At 43.6% G+C, this 18743-nt stretch overlaps 1 protein-coding gene and 1 pseudogene across 5 annotated transcripts in view; both read left to right on the plus strand.

The window, feature by feature from the left end:
* LOC136644328 (sentrin-specific protease 5-like) overlaps positions 1–12457 on the plus strand; it is a 33523-nt gene extending 21066 nt beyond the window's left edge. For all 5 annotated transcript variants that reach the window (XM_066620111.1, XM_066620110.1, XM_066620112.1 and 2 more), the window contains 6 exons: positions 638–685; positions 1947–2024; positions 7466–7603; positions 9092–9175; positions 11476–11526; positions 11617–12457. In XM_066620111.1, the coding sequence (XP_066476208.1) occupies positions 638–685; positions 1947–2024; positions 7466–7603; positions 9092–9175; positions 11476–11526; positions 11617–11727 (510 nt within the window). In that variant the 3' untranslated portion in view covers positions 11728–12457. The remainder of the gene's footprint in view (positions 1–637; positions 686–1946; positions 2025–7465; positions 7604–9091; positions 9176–11475; positions 11527–11616) is intronic.
* Positions 12458–17926: 5469 nt separating this feature from the next.
* LOC136647123 (5S ribosomal RNA) lies at positions 17927–18045 on the plus strand (annotated as a pseudogene).
* The last annotated feature ends 698 nt before the right edge of the window (positions 18046–18743 follow it).

Here is an 18743-nt window from a genome sequence, read left to right on the forward strand (position 1 = left end):
TCTGAATGTGGTGTGTCCAGATATAGTAGAGCTTCTGCCTATAAAAGGAGTTTTGGGTGTTTATCTGGAGTTTTGATCAACTTAAATTTGCACATGAAATAGTAATTCTGGAGGTAAAAAGCCTTTTTGAATTTTGCAGATACATTATAGAAGACAGCATATTAAGTGGTATCTCTCCCTCCTTCTGTTTGAAGAAGTGCTTCCTTACACACACACCTGCCCATTCACTGCTTTCATAGGAGGCTCTGCTCTATGTCCTACTGCTTGGAGATGTGACTTCCATCCACTAAAGCAGCGGGTGCCAAACCCCAGCTTGCAGGCTGGATGTGGCTTCCAAAAAATTCCTTCCCCTCATGGCGCGGTGCTTACTATTCAGCGCCACAGCTGCTTATCTTTCCAGCCAATCACTGTAGAAACTTGCGCCAGGCAGCTCCTGGAAATCTGGGCATGTAACCTGCTGGGGCGAAGGTTAGCAGAAGCAGTTGTCCAGCACAAGTTTCTGATTAGCTGGAAAGATAAGTAGCTGTAGTGTGGAATCATAAGTGCCACACAGTTCAGGGAAGCCATTTTTTTGGATGCAGTGTCCTGTGGTTTGCAGACTACTGTGCTAAAACGTCTTTTAAAATCCTTTTTTCAGATTATCAACATGTATGGTGAGCTGATAATGGATGCGGTCCCTGACAAGGCAAGCTTTTTTTCCTTTGTTAAAATGGTTAGGAAAAGAGGTGGCATAAAATGTCAGTCCTAATGAGATGAGGTCATTACAGTGTATTCCTTATGATGTATGACATCTTTTGCATTTATGGCATCTTGCATTTATGGCATCTTGCCTGGATGCCTTTAAGAGGGGTTTGGACAAAGTTCTGGAGGAGAAGTTTGCAAGGGATGCAAGGGAGGGCACCAGGATGAGGTCTCTTGTTATCTGGTGTGCTCCCTGGGGCATTTGGTGGGCTGCTGTGAGATACAGGAAGCTGGACTAGATGGGCCTATGGCCTGATCCAGTGGGGCTGTTCTTATGTTCTTATGTAAGTTCATTACGGGTTACAAGTCATGATAGGTATGTGCAAGCTCTTGGTTTGAGAGGCAGGCTGCCTCTGATTGCCAGATGCAGGGGAGGGCACCAGGCCACAGGTTGTGTCTGTTGTCTTGTGTGCTCACTGGGACATTGGTGGGCCACTGTGAGATACAGGAAGCTGGACTAGATGGGCCTTTGCCTGATCCAGCCGGGCTCTTCTTATGTTCTTATGTATTCCTCAGTGGACGGGAAATAGCTAAAGCTTAGATTCTGTGCATAGTCTGTCTTTGTCTGTGAACTACTTTGTTTATGTTTGAACTCTGTTCTGCATGATGGAGCCCTGTGGCACCAAAATCCAAAGTTCTCTTCAGCTGAGCATTTGCCGCCACTATGTCTAGAAGAAGCATTAATGCAGATTGCAGACCTGCAGGGCACTATTATGTCATCTGGCCATTTTATTGCCTTAAGGTGCTCACACTTAACCACATTTGCTGACTAAACTCCTTGCAGGTCAGCCTTGTTATGTGTTGGGCCACAATATACGAGGTACTCGTATGAATAAGGTATTCCATGTTTGGCATATGTGTGGTTGGTGGCACGAGCTGATGCTAGCAAGTGAGTGGAACTAATGTGACAGACAGAGAAGAAGCAATCTCTATCATCTTTATGGGGACAGTGAATTTCTGTTTCACTTCAGATGTTAAATGACTAGGAAGTCTGTTGTGAATCAGTTGCTTATCTTTTTCATTACTTTTCACCTCTCGCCACCTGTGTGTGTGGTGTTTCTACTGCACAAAAGCATATGAATAAACAAATCTGTTAGGCTTTAAGGTGCCACAAGACTCTGTTTTCCCTCTGGGATTCTTCCTGCTATGGTGTTGGTGCTGATGGCCTTGACTGAGTCGAGTCACTAATCACCTTGTCTTTATAGGTTCACTTCTTCAACAGCTTTTTTCACAGACAGCTGGTAACCAAAGGATATAATGGTGTAAAGCGATGGACTAAAAAGGTAGGCTCCTAAGAGCTTGCAATCTGAGCTCTTGGTTGGTGCTATTGAATGTTTTTTAAAGCATGAATTAGAAATTAATGAGGCAGACTAGGGATTGTCTTTGAATATGTTGTGTGGGAAGTATAGAGCAGTGTTTGTCAAACTGTGGGTTTGACATCAGGTGGGTCGCTAGCCTGTTTCAGGTGGGTCCCTATTCATTTCAATATTTTATTTTTGATATATTAGACTTGATGCTACCATGGTCTGTGACTGCATTTGGGGAAATGTTGCAGACCTGTACTTTTAACCAGCTTCGATGTGTAATCTTTTGATAGTCAACATGGGTAAGTGTGGATAGGATTGCAGCCTAGGATTGCTAAAAATTTCCCAGCTTGATGATGTCACTTCTGGTCATGACATCACTTCCGGTGGATCCTGACAGATTCTCATTCTAAGAAGTGGGTCCCAATGCTAAATGTGTGAGAAACACTGGCATAGAAGTTGCTTTTGTGAAACTGGCTGCCATGAGATGCTTAATAAGAGTTTATAAATTTGCACTTGGTTTATTAGCCAAGCGTTCATCTGTCCCCAACCTATGCACCAAACACCCTCTCAGATGTAGTGTCGGCACACACATGCACCAAATAGCCCCACCAAGACACCCAAAACAGTACCTTCATGCCTAACTTCATGCATGAAGTGAACTTCAGAACACACACATCAGGCTATTGCTCCTTCCCACCAGACATGCTCCATACCACATCTTCCCACAAAGTACGCATGCCATCTCCTCTTTCTGCTAGCTAATTGTTGTGTGGTGATGGTGCATGCTGCTGCTGAGGCCTACCCTTTCTTCCTCTTCTCTGTGGGAGTATTTGATTTCCCTTTTTTTGTAGAAGGCAGCTACAAGGCATGGCGGTGTTTTCTGCAAACGACGAATGTTTTTGAGAACATAGTACTTAACCCTGAGTGCTTTTTTTTCCTGCAGTCTGAGCTTATGTAAACCACTCCAATTGTGGCTCAAGCTGCCTTCTGCAAAAATGAAACTGGAAGGGACTGAGAGGATCTGTTCTTTAGGGGGAGAAGGAGGATGGGGTCTCCTCCTGTTTTCAAAGCTTTCTCTCCCATGAGCCAAGCTGTCTCTCTTCTTCCAGAGAGAATTGGAAAAGGCAGGAGGAGTAACTTCCCCTCATAAGCAGATCCTCTGTGGAAAGCACATTGGTCCCTGCAGCTGTTGTGTAAATGAGTGGGTTTGCAGAGTCTGATGCTGAAAACTATTTTGGGTGAATGGCAAATCCATTCTTGTCAGCTAAATGTTCTTCAATTATGGAAGCAAGCCTCAGAGGGGTCACAAGCTTTAGCTCAGTCTTCCTGCCCAGAGCCTGTAAATGTACACTGCATTCACACTACATGCTTAAACTGTACCCTCTGAATAAGAGGATAAACCTTGCACTTGCTGGCCAGAACATTTGAGTTCTGTAACGTGCATACATCACAGCTATGAATTAGGCTTATATTCATAGCACATGTAGACTGAAATGACTTCCCTGTTTGGACTCTTGTGTTTGCCATCAGCAGGTGGCATTAGGGAAGCCATTTTCTCTCAGCTTCTCCAGCTGCCTTTTGGGAATGATGGTACTTGTATGGGGTGGTTGTGATGTTGTCCTTGCAATAATATGTCAAGCATGTAGCACACTCATCGTGCTATCGAAGGTTAAGTCGTATTGTACAGATTTGTCCTGTTGGTTGTGTTGCATAATGTGTTCATTATGCACATTATGCTTCAGTATCTCTGAGGAGGATGTGGCTCAATTGAATACATGGTTGACTCAATCCCCATTATGTCTGCTTGAACAACACTGGGTAGCAGGTTTAGAGGAAAGGTCTCAGAGCTGCTGCAGAGCAGACAATACTGGGCTAATGGATTAATGAATGTATGAGATTAATGGAGTCCTGTGTCCAGAGCCAGTCTTTAAGGTGCCACAAAAAATGACCTTTGGAATTTTTCCAGTTTCAGTACTGGAGGCATTGATTAGTTCTTCAGTACAGTTGTGGCTTTGTATAATAGGCACAGCCACATGCTGAGAGCCAGGGTGAGACAGGCACTTCATGCCAGAGGTGCTTGTCCCATGTTCAAGAATCTTAAGTAGCATTGCACTGCTGACATGGAAGAAAACTCCATCCTGACATGTACACAAAAGCCATCCACGGAGCCTGTGTCGTAAAAGAATCTTAGGTCTAGTCTGAGGGGCAACCTGCAAGCTATGACATACCTTAAAGCAGTGGGTACTGATGTCCCAACGGGGAGGGTGGGAGAAGTTTCTATGGCAAATTTCTATGTATGGGCCCTGCAGCTGAGCTGTGTTTTGGTTTGAAACCAGAACTGTGAATTCGACAGCCATACAAGAAAGCATTTGGATTCAAAGTTGTCAGTACTTTCAGATGTCATCTTTGAACCCTGGTGAACACTAAACCAGTCCTAAGGAGTTTGTATCTTACAGGAGGATACATATGAAAAACTATGCATGAGCAATAGGATCACAGGTATACTCAGTTGTTGGGAGTAATACCCCTACTAACTAGGTAAGAGGCACCTTTTAAGTGGGTGCTCTTCTTTTATTTAGCAGGGGGAGAGTACCTGGCCCTCCTCACCCCAACACTGTCTTTTCTAGTGGCTGTCGCTGGTGTTCTTTTGCATCTTTTTAGTTTGTGAACCCTTTTGGGACAGGGAGCCATTAGTTGTTTCTTTGCTTTTCTCTTTAAACTGCTTTGTGAACTTTCTGTTGAAAAGCAGTATATAAATACTGTTATTAATAATAATAGTAATAATAATAATGCTATCTTATAACACTTCTCAGCACACTTTTAAGGTTCACCTGTTCTGAAGTATATCTGCTTTTTTTTTTTAAGTGATTACCTCCATCTCTTGTGTAGGCCAACTCTGTTTTAAGTTATTTTTGAGATAAAAATCCAATCCTCTTTTTGTAAGTATTCATTAAACCAGGGCTTCATAAATTGAAATGTACCATTCTACTGCTTAGAATGGGAAACTTAAATTGGATCTTGCATACTAGAGCTGTGTGTTTTGTTCCTGCTTTGTGTATAACACTCTGAATTCAGCTGCAAATACCTGTTTCACCCGAATGAATTTTAATTAAACTTAGGGTTTACATTTGCCACATTTTACTCCAGAATAAAAATATCTGTGTGTTACTCTAGTGATCAGAATTGTTTTTGCTTCGTGAACAAGCATTAGTTAACATCCTCTTTGTGGTTTGTAGGAGCTGACTGTCTTGTTGTGATTTAGAGACCAAGTTATGAATGGGAAGCCCCTGGTTTGAACCCTGGCTGTTACTTGCCGTGTAGCTTTAGGCAAGCCCAGTGCAGGGCCCCACACAACCTGATCCTGATCCTGGACAAGTCTTCCCCTCAGACTGTCCCCCCCCCCACATTTGCAAGCCTTAGAAAATCCCTGCAGAGCACATCAGTATTATCCATGGGCAGACATAATGCTGATGTGTTCTGCAGTGTTTTTCTAAGGATTGCGCCAAGACAATTGGCTGGTTCAGGGCAAACAGGTGGCTACACTCTTTTTACCACAACAGCCTTCTTACCACCTCATCTGCTGCTTTGGAGCTATGATGTTTGACTCTGTAAATTAGGCCACTGTGCATGTATGCACTAAATGAATGTCTGGCTCACACAGGCTGTTATAAGGCATGAGTTTGTTCTCCTCCTTCATCCCACAAAGAAGAGTATCTGTACTCAGTACAGCACATGTGGTGATTGGGCTCTCCCAGTGCCTTGGCAGTTTCCCCCTTTCTTCCCCACCGGGCTGCCTCTTCCTCCATACCGTTCCTCAGTTTCTGAGGCCTCCTTCCGTCTTTCCTTCCTAGTGCCTTGGCAGAAGTGGCGCTGCTGAAAGGGTGGTCTGCATAATTGGGTTTTGACACTGCTGCCCTTACAGCAGTGCTGCATCTGCTGAGGCAGGCGGCACTTTGCAGCTCAGCAGCTGATGATGATGATGCAGTTATGGAGGCTTGTTGAAGGGTTTTTGGGGTCCTATCTGGTCCTTGGGCCTTACCTTTGAGACTCCTGAGCTCTAAAGCTTGGTTTATACAACAACCAATATAGGCGCAAATGAGATGACACAATGAAATGGCAAGGAGTTATTTGAGCTAGAGCCTTTCTTCCTGCTATGTCTTACTAGCAGAGGGTCTCTGGGTGGGGAAACTCAGAAATAGCATCTGCAGACTGAAGTGGTGCACTTTGGGTTTCTGCTACTGTTTCTCAGCATCATTGGTATAAGCTGGTACTCACGGGACCTCTGGGCACCTGCTGCCTGGCAGTGAGACCAGGAACACGAGACACAACAAATGGCAGTAGGAGACGACAAAGCTTGGTTTTCCACGCTGAGCTTTTTACTGGTGTTTGTAATGCTGCACCTTGCCTCCTACTTCAAACTTGAAATAGGTGGACCATGTGAAATGGCATGACGGATGACAAACCTTGAGAAGCATTGTGATTTCGTCTGTCTAGATTAGGGCTAACTTGGCAATAGAATTGGAGGGGATGAAATGGGCAGGGTGTGGGAATAGCGATACAGAGCAGGTGGCTTTTCTGTTTTCAATACTTTGCTCCCAGAGAATTGGAGCAGATCTTGGAGGTGCATATGTGGGCTGCTGCAGGGCTTAGGACCCTTCTCGACATTCCAGCTGAGTCAGCTTGGAAGTGCAACTGGCAGAGAATAAGACAGCCTATTCATTAATTGTGGGCAGGCTTAAGGGAGTGTTTGATTTGCAGCTACTGCTGTCTTGTGCGCCAGGCCAGGAATCTTAACTTGTTTTGTCATAAATCCAGACTAAAACCATAATCTTTTATTGTGTTTGTTTCTTACCCTTTCTCTTAGGAGCCTGGGGTGGGGTGGGGAGGATGGTCTTATTTTATCCTCAAAATAGGTTAAGGCAAAAATAACCAGCTCAGGGTCACCTCCCGAGTGTTGAAGCTGAGCAGGGATTTAAATCAAGCCTCCCTGCACTAAATCTCTCTCCCTATTGCACCATTCTTGCAAGTCAACTAAAAGCAAAATAAATGACTCTTAGCAGTTTGTATCTGACCAGAAAAGCCAGAACTTAATTTAGTCACGTGCAGGAGAGATCAAGACAACTTCTTTGCATCTGTTCATGCTGCTTCATCATTCAGTCCTCATTGCCAAGTAGAGCAACTGTGTAGGGTAAGGGGGGATGTGACTCATGAGAAAGTAGAAAGTAGTTGTAGCAGTCGTGCACCCAACTTAAATGCAAGCAGGAAGAAATATTTTTCAGAGGGATTACTCTGATTTTTCCCCCCTCCCCGGGTTTGACAAGATTATTCTGTATCAATCATTGCTGAATATAATTTGACTTCATGTGATCTATATAGTTACACACTCTTTTGGTAATGAATGTTCTCTTCTCTGTCAGGTGGATGTCTTCAAAAAGACCCTCTTGTTAATTCCTATCCATCTGGAAGTCCACTGGTCCCTCATTACTGTGAATCTCCCCAACCGAATTATTTCATTTTATGACTCTCAAGGCATTCATTTTAAGTTCTGCGTAGAGGTAAGAGGAACTTGTTACAGCTGTTCTAATAAAGCCTTCTGGTTCTTCCTACAATAAGACCTGACCCCTTTTCATAATGCTTTGTCCATTTTCAGTAATATTTTGCACTTCAGGATCTGCAGTTCTCAGGATGATTTGTCAAGAGATAACATTGATTTTCGTTGGTGTGGAAATTAATGACCTAGATTTTGTTAAATTCTAGGATTATTAGAATGAATTCTTGGCAGTGGTTTAAGACCTGCCCAATCTATATGGGGTGTGAGTGTAAATAGAATGCTAGATGCAAGTATCTTAATGGTCTTGTGTGTGCTCCCTGAGGCATCTGGTTGAGGATCTGGTGGGGTGCTGTGGCATCTGGTGGGGTGCTGTGAGATACAGGAAGCTGGTCAGCGTGGACCCTGGGCCTGATCCAGCAGGGTGAGCAGGAGGTCTGGTCTAGAGGGTAGAGGGTACTTGCCTCTACCCTCTATCTTCACTTATCTTCACTTGCCTGAAGATAACATCCACAAGGTTGCCAGTTCGAGGCTACCGGCACCGTGCGACCTTGAAGCAGCTGACAAGCTGAGCCAAGTTATTCCATCTGTTCTGAGCGTGGGAAGATGGAGGCCAGAATGTGAAACCAGATCAGAAAGAAACATCTGAATGTTGTGGTTCTTGAAAGATAGAACCTTCTTTCAATTGTAAAAATCCCTACGGGGATTTAAATAGCTTGCCTATGTAAACCGCCTTGAATAAAGTCTTGAATAAAGACCAGGAAAGGCGGTATATAAATACCTGTATTATTATTATTATTATTATTATTAATAGTCTTGTGCTCCCTGGCCAGATACCATACAGTTAGGGTTCTTGTCCTGAAGCCTCTCTGAATTGAACAAGAACACTAGTGCCCTTAATGGGCAAGAGGTCTGGTCTAGAGGGTAAAGCCACCATTAAGTCCGAAGATACATATGAAGGTTGCCAGTTCAAGATCACCTGAAGTTTCCATGAGCGGCGAGACCTCAAAAAAGTGACTGACAGGCTGAGCTGAGCTGCTTTTGGGTGAGAGGCAGAGAAGTTGGCTCTGCTGCCTTTGGTGGGGAAGGAGTTGTCTGCCAATGTGTGCAGTAACTGCAGCCAGAATGATGACCAGACTGTGAAAAGATACATCTGGAATGTTCTTGAAAGATAGAACATTCTTTGTTGTAAAAAATCTAAATTGTAAAAATCTAAATCTAACCTGTACATAATCTTATTGCAACATTTCTGTTGGGCAAGTGAGGCTGAGAGTTAGTTACTTCCCTAGGACCTACCCAGTGAGCTTTGTGTTCCTGAGGCTTCCTAGTTCAGTTTGGGGACCAGTGGAGATAAAATCCCAGAATTCTCCAGTCCAAGCCAAAGACTGTTTGTGACATTATTCTGGCTCTCAAAGGTGTTGCAGGGGAGCTCTTATCTGAGAAGCTTCTACAGAAGGATCCACATGGCCTTGATGTCTTTGTTTCTCTCTTTAAGAACATACGGAAATACTTGCTGACAGAAGCTAGAGAGAAGAATCATTCAGAGTTCCTTCAGGGTTGGCAGACTGCTGTTACAAAGGTAAGCACCATCCTTGCTTTTGATGATGGTTTCTTCAAGTAAAATAGAAGGATGCTTATGTTAACGGGCAGTATAATGGAAACATCAGATCCTCAAGGAATCTCTGAGAGGTGTGGTGACACTTCTCACTCTGAAGCTGATAGGAAACAATACACCACACTTTAATATTGGGTGCAGTTGTATTAATTTGTGTTGAATGTGAGCAAGATGATGGTCTCTGCATCTGCCAGTTGAAACAGAAAAATCTATTGTCACGTTTATGGTGCCTTAAGTAATTGACAAATCTTTTTGTGATCTTATGGAAACTTGCTACTGATCCCATACTGGGAAACAAGAGTTGATTTTCAGCTTACAGGAGGACAGGCTTTAATTACAGTCCTTTTGAGGCCTGATTGAAGCATTTATCTTAACTAAGATGCTAGGAAGTTGATGCCCATCACCAGGCCAAAGCCACATCTCTTGGCTGCTAAAGACTGACTAATCTTGAAATCGGCAATATGATGGCCAGACTTAAAGAAAAACAATTCAGCATTTGGTGCAACAAGGCCTAGTTGCTTTTCCACTATAAAAACTCTAAATATACTTACCTTCAACTGCAAGGATGGGAGAAGTAAGAAGTCAGGTGTGTCACTTGCTCGGGACCTCTCTGTGGTTTATCCAGAGTTCTTTTATCTTTATCAGTTGTAAGCAACAGCATCTTTGTAAAAAGTTTATAAGAAGTGCATCTTACTTGGGGGAGGGGAAAGTAATCCTGCTTAAGATGGATGCTTTAAAGATAGGGGAAGAGGGTTCTTCCTCCAGAGTGACTGAGATTGGCATGTCACTCTAGTACGACAACCACAGGTAGCCTGGCAATGATAAAAGGGATCCACTTGTGTAAAGTGCAAATGAGGGAATCTGTGACTTGCATCACTGTATCCTGTAATAGCTCTGCAAATATAAAACGAATCATTGAACATTAAACAATCTCTCAATTGTTTCCTACTCACAGTGAGATATCTTGAAGCCTTAATGTCTTATGAAGTTGAACTTTCTTTCCCCTCCTCTGTCCCTGGATCAGTGATTCACTGTGTGTTTGCAGGCCAGGGGTGGGGAAGGAAGGCAATTGGGCATCTAGGACCTAATCTGTACTCAACACATTGAATATCTGGTGGCATTTATGCAAAAAGAATCGAGAAAATGTGCAGATGAAGCTGACAATGTGGGAATGTATGCGCTTGCAGACACCTGTGGTATGGAAAATACAACGCCATAATTGCTAAGCGCCCAACAGAGCTTTAGAAGCCAATAAAAATCTGTGTTCTGTAGAAGGAGGCTTCAAAGCAAACACTTTTCAGAGCTGGCACATCTTGGGTTAGTGTGTGCGTGCCCTTGTGCCCAGGTTTGTGGGCTGGCACAAAATGTTTCCTGTGGAAAGCAGATGGCAATGTTCAAATGTTTACTTTAAAAAATAGAGAAGCTGTCCTGCTTGAGGTCATGCAAGTTTTGAGTATTGGACTGGAAGATAGCATTTCTTTGTGCATATAAAAATAGACGTGTTAAAACGTCTTGGACAGATCCATACAAGGGTCTGAGTGCCTCTGGAATATTCTGAGCCCTTGCCATATGTATGCTGTATGACTGAATCCAATCTGGCAATGACGCTCATGGCCCTGAGTGTTTCAGAGGAACAGTTTTCTAATAATAGGTTGTTTTAAAAATAATTCTGCTGTTTTCTTTTTTAAATTGAGATGTTTCCCTACTCTTTTGGATAATGAGTGGGTACAGTCCTCCTCCCCACAAGTCCCTGAGGCTACAGTTGCTGTAGTCAGGTGACAAGGTCATCTCTGTCCCTCAGATGTGCTGGCTGGGAGCTCCACAGTGTTCTTAGGCTGGACAGCACAACCACTGTCACTTCCTTGTTGCTGGCTGTGGACCAAAGCTTCAGATGAGCAGTAAGGAGGGGAGGAGTGTGATGGGAGACTGCTGCAAGCAGGAGGGTAGTTGCTTAGGAATTACCTGGTGTCCTTTGAGATCTTCTGGGAAGCAGTGAGGAAGAGTTGAGTGGTCTCTGAGCAACTGCCTGCCTTGGAATGAACTTTGCACAGGTGGTTTGCCAGCTGTAGTAGCCCCCTGGGAAAGTGATTGAGTGAAGACTTGCCTCTTTGCTGCTTTTCAGACCTCCCTATCCTCGTGCTGGGTATGGAATGGTTGAGTAGAAATGAGGGGCAAGAGCCCCCAGCTGGGTTGTCCTTGGGCATGAATTTCTTGACTGGAGGACCTGTGCCTGATAACTAGTGAGTGTGTTTCCTTCTTTCTAGTGCATTCCACAACAGAAAAATGACAGTGACTGTGGAGTCTTTGTGCTCCAGGTAAGCAACCTGCTCTCCCCCCACCCATTTGCTATTAAAGCCCCAGACTCCACTCACACTAAGGGTTTTCTTCTTTCCATTTTTTCTCAGTACTGCAAGTGCCTCGCCTTAGACCAGCCTTTTCAGTTCTCCCAGGAAGACATGCCTAGAGTGCGAAAAAGGATTTACAAGGAGCTCTGTGAATGCCGGCTAATAGACTAATAAAAAAAGAAAAAAAACAAAAGCTACTCCTCCTGGCATTTTTGAAGAGCCTCAGCTGGTATCTGTGTACTTGAATTTTTCTGAAAAACTTCCATGAATTTTCACACCCATCTTGGCTGAGCAGTGGCGTGGCCAGCGTAATTACCTCAGACTCCTTAACTGGCGGACCTGCCCCCCAATATTCCCAATGTCAGTTGTTGTCTTTTTTTCTAATGTTCTTTCCTGTATTTAATATTTATTATCTTAACGCATGCACATAGGCAAAGCATGCGACTAAAAGAAGTATAAAACTGTAGAGTTGGTGCACCTTTGAAATGTAGCTAGAAATGATGAGAATAATACAGGTTAAACCTTTTTGTTGGACAACATGCATGATTCATTTTTCTGATGCAATAATGCTTTCGAATGTACAAACAGCCCCAATGCCATAACAAGAACAGCTGGACCTTTTCTGGAATTTTGGAATTATTCCATCATTTCCCCTCCCCATCTCATCCTTTATTGTGGAGGAATTGTTCCAAATTCCCATTAAATTTGGAGGAAGAGGATGTGTTGGAAACTGGCTTTGATATTTATAGTTGGTGGAAACCCATTAAAGTCGAAGTCATAGCAGTTTTTTTTACAAAGCAGTCTCTGTTAGGTGGCACTGGATCACCAGATCTTCCTGCGGTTCAGAAGCAATCCCTTGTACAAGAGACACACTTCTGTGCTAATAAAATATGAGGATGCGTGTTCTGTCAGATTTTTTGGTATTGCTCATAGGCCTGGTCTGGAAACTTTCTGAGGTCTTGTGCTCAGGTGTGTCTGGTAGGCTAGATCCAGTCCGTTGAGGCTCTCTGCAGGTCTCAGCCACCTTCCCTTTCATTGCCCTTGTGCTCTTGTGTTGATAGTGTCGGTGACAGGGTCAGAAGGACAACTTTGCCTGTGTGATTTTTGCTTTCCAGGGTTTGCCTTTTGGAGAGCCTTAAAACTTACTAGGTGCATCCACATAGTCCTGTCCCTTTTGCTTCTGTGTAGCCTTGCCTGTTCCCCCAGGCTTAAGGCTATCATGATGACTTCTCCGAGGCAACATTTCTGGAATAAATCTTGCAAATGAGCCTGTGTGGATAAAGTTCTTTTTCGTACTTGGAGAACTTGTGTGCTTCTGTTCAGGTGTGCGTGCTGTTTTTGTCAAGGTCTAGGGCCAACTAGATATTTGAACACACGTACTGTTGTCTTGAACGTGTGCTTGTGCTATTTGCATGTAAGGGGCAGGGAGGTTCTACAGAAAAGTGAAACATGCCTCCTCCCTACCCTTACTTTGCCAATTAAGGGGAAAAGTAGGAAGCTAAGGTAAACTGGACTAGCGCATATTGTGTAAACATGCAGTTACCCCAAGCATCTATAGTAGTTTCCTTCTGGGAAAGAAGAGACTAGGAGCCCAATCCTATGCATTCTACTCAGAAGTAAGTTCTATTATAGTCAGTGGAGCTTAATCCCAGGTAAGTGTGGATAGGATTCCAGCCTAGGTCATGGGATTCACCACACTGAGGTGCTGGCTTGCATGTGCATATATATGTATGCACTGAGGCCTTGCAACCTGGTTTTAATGTTTTTTAGGGTTTACAACCAGTCCAGTTAGTGAGTTGATGAATCAAATTTTGCATATGAATAAAATAGTTATATATTTTTTCTTTAAATGCTTCATATGTGGGTCACAGTATGTTTCTTAGGAGCTTTCCTTCCAATGTGAGAGAAGGGGACTGCTTTAGAAGGTTAGCTGCTGTCTGCAATTCTTGTAAATATAATAACTGTTTTAAAAAACACCAGAGTGGGGCACCCTTCTAGTTAAAAACAAAAAACAAAAAAACTTTATAATTAAATATTGCAACCCTAATACTTCTGTGTTAGATGAACATGACACTTAAAGGGTTCTGCCCAAACTGCCGGATCCCTTAATTATGAGGGATTATTATTACTCATTGCAACTATAGCTTTCCTGATTGTGAGACTTCCTGACTGAAGTTTCACAGAAGATTGCTTTTTAGAGGTAGGAGCTGTAAGCAGAGAGAGATGCTTTTATCCCCCATGCTGACATTATCAACAGTGCAATCCTTTGCATGTCTACTTAGAAGTAAACCCCATTTGAGTTCAATGGGACTTGCATAGTTACCAAGAATTCCGCACAGCCCCTCAATTCTGCTTTTATCTACATGACTTAGTGCTTTGGTTTGGGAATGGTTACAATCCTGCTGTGGTTACAGTCTCCATTTGGGTGGTGTTGCCTTCCTAGCACAGGTTCATTTGACTATGATGGTTGTCCTACCAACCAAGACAGACACCTTTTTAACATTCAGGATGGCTGCATCTTACATAGTCCAGGCATATTTGTTCTGTCACCTTTGCACCTCTACTCTGCCTTCAGTGAAGTATAACAGAATTTAGTTTCTTGGCTTTGTGTGCAATTGTAGGGGGAACAAATCAGCGCAAAATCATAGAGGCAGGTAAGAGATTCTGTTGTAAGTACGTGTATGGTTTCTGAGCCTTTGGATGCCTGTGTTCAGAAGGATGTGTCTACTTGTTTCTTGCTGAGCACTGTATTAGGACACAAGGGTTTGCAGACTTTGGGGGAAATGAAGGTTTCATGCCAGTGGCCTTTAAGATATTCATCTTGATCAATCTTGGACTAGCACTGACGTGTTGTTATTGCATTCATAATTTTTGAAAAAACCTGTCTTGGACTGGGAAGAATTTCTTACAGTTGATGAGCTCCAAGAAACCAGATGATTAAAACACAGAATTGTAAAGGCACAGCTCAAGCCTACGCCAAGAACAGTAATTGCTATTTATGTGTAATGGCAGTCGGCACTAAAAGAGATGAGTTGATTTGTGCAGAAGACTAATGGGTTTTGCAAGCAACGGCCTAGAAGAATCTTGGCCTTGAATATCATTGTTTGAATTTGTAGTGCTATGGTCTGTCAGGTTTTGGTTTTTTTCCCCAAATCTGAGATCGGTGGCTGTTTTTTCTTGATAAATATTGCTGTGTTCCCCCTCAAATTCAGCAATATCTGGCCATACATACCTGTAAATTGCTAAGAACAAATGCTAAAAAAATTAGTGGTAGCTTCTTCCCTTAAAGATGCCCCCCACTTTCCTTTTTTATCTTTCTTCCTAGAGCTGGGGAGCAGTGCGATGGTGTGTTCATCACTCTTCCTCCTCCCCACCGGCCCCAGCAACCCTGTGAAGTAGGTTGGGCTCAGGAAAGTGACTGATTGGACCGTTGACTTTGGTCCTCCTGGTCATAGGCCAGCGCTTTAACCCACCAAATAGCTTTCTTATGATGCCTTGGCTTATTACAAGGCATAACATGTATTTTTTAAAAAATCTGCATCACAGTAATCTACATTCTGCATCAAGAAAAATGTCAGGACCTTAAAAGACTTGCCACTTTATTTCAGCATCAGCTCTCGTGGACAGTAATAATCTGCATTATCTGGTGCATTAAGTGTTTTTGGGTGCACGCTTCCACCCCCCAGGATTAGAGAGAGAAGAAATGTTTTAGTGAGTGGGACCAATGGGCTGTGGGATAGAAGAGGTGCAGTCAGTGACCAGGCAAGGGATTTGGGCCTTTAAACAGGCCAAAGCAAAGGCATTTTCTTTCTTTCACATGGGTTCCCTACAACTATCCTAGGCCAGGGCTACTCAAACCCTAACTCAGGGGCTGGATCCAGGGTTTGGGCGGATCCGTCCACTCACCGAGCGGACCTTTCTGTTCTCCTGGGCGTTGCGTGAAATCCTTGTTTGGAGAACAGGGACGCTGTGGGCGGTCATGTCTGTCCAGACGTCCTGTCGTGCAGCCTTCAAGGATACTGGGACATGACTGCCTGGAGCGACCCTGTCCTCTGAACAGGGAGGACTTTGCACAACACACGATCAGAATGCTCAGATGCAGTCTGGGCAGGGACCGCGTTCCGGGCACGTAGCGGTCGCGACTTTGAGTGTGGCTGTCCTAGACTACACTATTTAAACATCACTGTTGTATGGGATCTTGGATTCTGTCATACTTAATTTATTCTGTCTAAATAGGGTGACAAATCACACAATGTTCTACTGAAGGTGCAAACCCAGCTATCCATTTTATTTACTGTGAAATATTTATATCCAGTCTTTCTGTTCTTGAATAGACTATCAGGGCCACTGTTTTGGTGGATGCCTGTGGCTCTGTTTAAAAGAACTACAAATTGCTAAATTTTCTCAATGTTATATCCATATGTAAGCATAGTGTCTATCCATTGGTTTATTTTAAAGAAGCACACCAATTATAGCTAGGGGAACTTCGGTGGCCGTAGCCAAAGCGATACAGGCAGGTGTATCACAGTGAATGCCACAGGAGCACAGCAAGAGGTTTTTGCCACTAGCAAAATGATACAAGTTAAGAACTTGAAGCATCTACGCTCAGCCCACTTCACTAACATCTGAGACTTCACCACATGCTTTTAAAAATGTGGCATTAAAACTAAAAATATGACTTAAAAAAACCAAAAAGGCTTCTTTGGAAGCTGGATTTTGCATACATCCTGTGCTTGTATGGAACTACACCCAGCCCTGGCTGCAGGACATGAAGACCCTTGAAGCACTGTGTGGGGCCCACCTGGTTGGTTGAACCATCTAACCTGCTGTCTTTTCCCCTGATGAGTTTGCAGCACCTTACTGGTTCTGTTTTGCTTGTCTTTTAATCAGTTTGGACACCGGCACTCGAGGGAAATCATTGGTGAGTATTGATAGTTTGCTGAAGCTTTATTAGAATTCTCCCAGCGGTTCCCCAGTGTTTGCAAAGTGTGGCCATTAACTTCTGACCTTCCAACAAAAACTGCCCTTCTGTCCATCTTGCATGTCCTTTTATTACTGGGGTGGGGATTTTTTCTCTATTGAAGCTCAGGCTGTAGGAATGCGCTACAGATTTTACCTAGAAATTAGAATGCAGCAGCCCAGCACTCCAATGCCAGTGAGCTGCGTGTCAATCGGCAATTTCACACTAAATCTCCCCCCAGCACGAGGCAAGAGATTTGCCTTAAAGCATGACTGCCAAAGTGATACCTTTTTACTTTCCATAAATTGAGCTCCCTTGTAGCTTTAGTCAGTGGCTCTCCCCTCCCCCACCCTAACCCTTAATGATGTGCTGCCTACCTCTTATTGCGGAACTCTGCAAGGAAAGGAAACGGCGCAATTTGCAACAAAATCTAGTTCATGCCTTCAGTTGCTATGAACTTTCAAAGGGGCTTAAAATAACTATAAACAAAAAAAGAGCCCTGCTAAAACTGCTGGTCAGATTAGGAATGATAAAATTGGCCAATAGCAGAATCCTCATCAGAATTCATGATGTGATCCTGGGTGGTGACAGCAGGAAACCCATACCTGGCTGTGGGGGGGAAGGCTTGCTGCCATATCCCTATTATCCACAGTCATGAACACAATAGCTTTTCTAGGTCAGAAGTTTCATCTCAGCCAGTGAGATGCCTTGGGGTACTCACCTCTGACAGTCTCCTTCCCGTTTATCCCTCGCTTCTGAGAATGGAGGTCTGTTCAGTTGTAATCATGAAGCAGTTGTGCTCTACTACTGTCCTCAACTTGTGAGTTGAGCACAACCTAGCAGCCATGTCTGGTACCCAAGTACCTTGGTTTCCCCCCTACCCGGACCCTGCAGACCAGGACAAAGTTCTGTCAATGCTTGGCCAATTGACTTGGCCAATGCTTGGTCTACTGTATGTGATGCCAAAATGGGCCCTGGCTTGATTTCTGTTTAAGTACAAGTGTATCAGAGCTGCTTTGAATTCTCAGGACGTGCAGAGCTTTACTGTCTTACTATCTAAACCTCCAAGTGAGTGAAAGGAAAAAGGCTAACTTTTTGAAAGAGGCTAAGGCAAAATGCAAATATAATTTTTACGTGTAAAACTAAAGGATGGCAGGACCTTGAAAAACTATCAGTTTTAACGAACTGCATCTGTATCTTCAATCTGTCTAAATAATTTGATGGCTTCGTTCCTTCTATGCAGGAAGAAGAATCAAGATCTTATCTGTTTTACTTCGAGTATTTGGAGGGGGAAAAATCAAATGACATTTTCACTGGCAAAGCAGCAGTCCTGCAGGTATACGTATTCATGGGAACTCCATTTGACCCTGACAGAGCCTTTTCTACTCTGGTGGGTTATACTTCATATAATTTTGTGGAATTTTTACCCTGCACATGCTCGATCTTGTCTGATCTCGGAAGCTAAGCAGGGTCAGGCCTGGTTAGTACTTGGATGGGAGACCGCCTGGGAATACCGGGTGCTGTAGGCTTATACCATAGTCTTTCGAGACTGAAGGTTGACAACCATTTTAAACAAAAAACCTAATGGATTAATAGAAGTTCTTGAGTGGGATGATCTTTCAGCTGTTTTGATCCAAGTGTTTAAGTTTTTGTTCCAAACTTAGCTTGACAGTACAGATCTGTCCCCCCCCCCAAATGCATTTATCCTGCCCGCCTCCCTTTGTGTGGTATGTAAAAATCGCCTGCAGCTTCACTACTAAAGAAACTAACATGATTCCAGAACAGGGGGACAAGTGTGACTGACAGACGTGTGCATTTCTCTTGACATATAGTATCCAGGACGGCCTGTGCGTACAACTGAAGCAGAGCTACCAATCAACCAAGGGAAGAACCAAATTGAAACTGCCCAGCTGGCTTTTTCTTCTTTGGGGGCTTCAGAAAACAAAATGTTTGTATTTCCTTTTGAGGTTGGGCTTGTGTGTGGTATGTATGTGTTTAAGCTGATTGCCTTTGGTGATGGCTTTTGTTCTGACTCCAACTGAACTTCTGATAAATCTGGCCTCTTCACTCTTGCCCCTACCCATGGGGTGGAACTGACTAACAGCTTCATCCTGTGAGCTAAATGCTGGGATGACCTGCAGCTACAGGTGCACACCTGAGTTCTCCTAGATTTTAACCATTTATAACCAGTCTTTCCAGTTTAAAACTGCATCAGGGAATTTTAATA

This window comes from Tiliqua scincoides, chromosome 3 (genome assembly GCF_035046505.1).
Source record: "Tiliqua scincoides isolate rTilSci1 chromosome 3, rTilSci1.hap2, whole genome shotgun sequence".
Lineage (NCBI taxonomy): Eukaryota > Metazoa > Chordata > Lepidosauria > Squamata > Scincidae > Tiliqua > Tiliqua scincoides.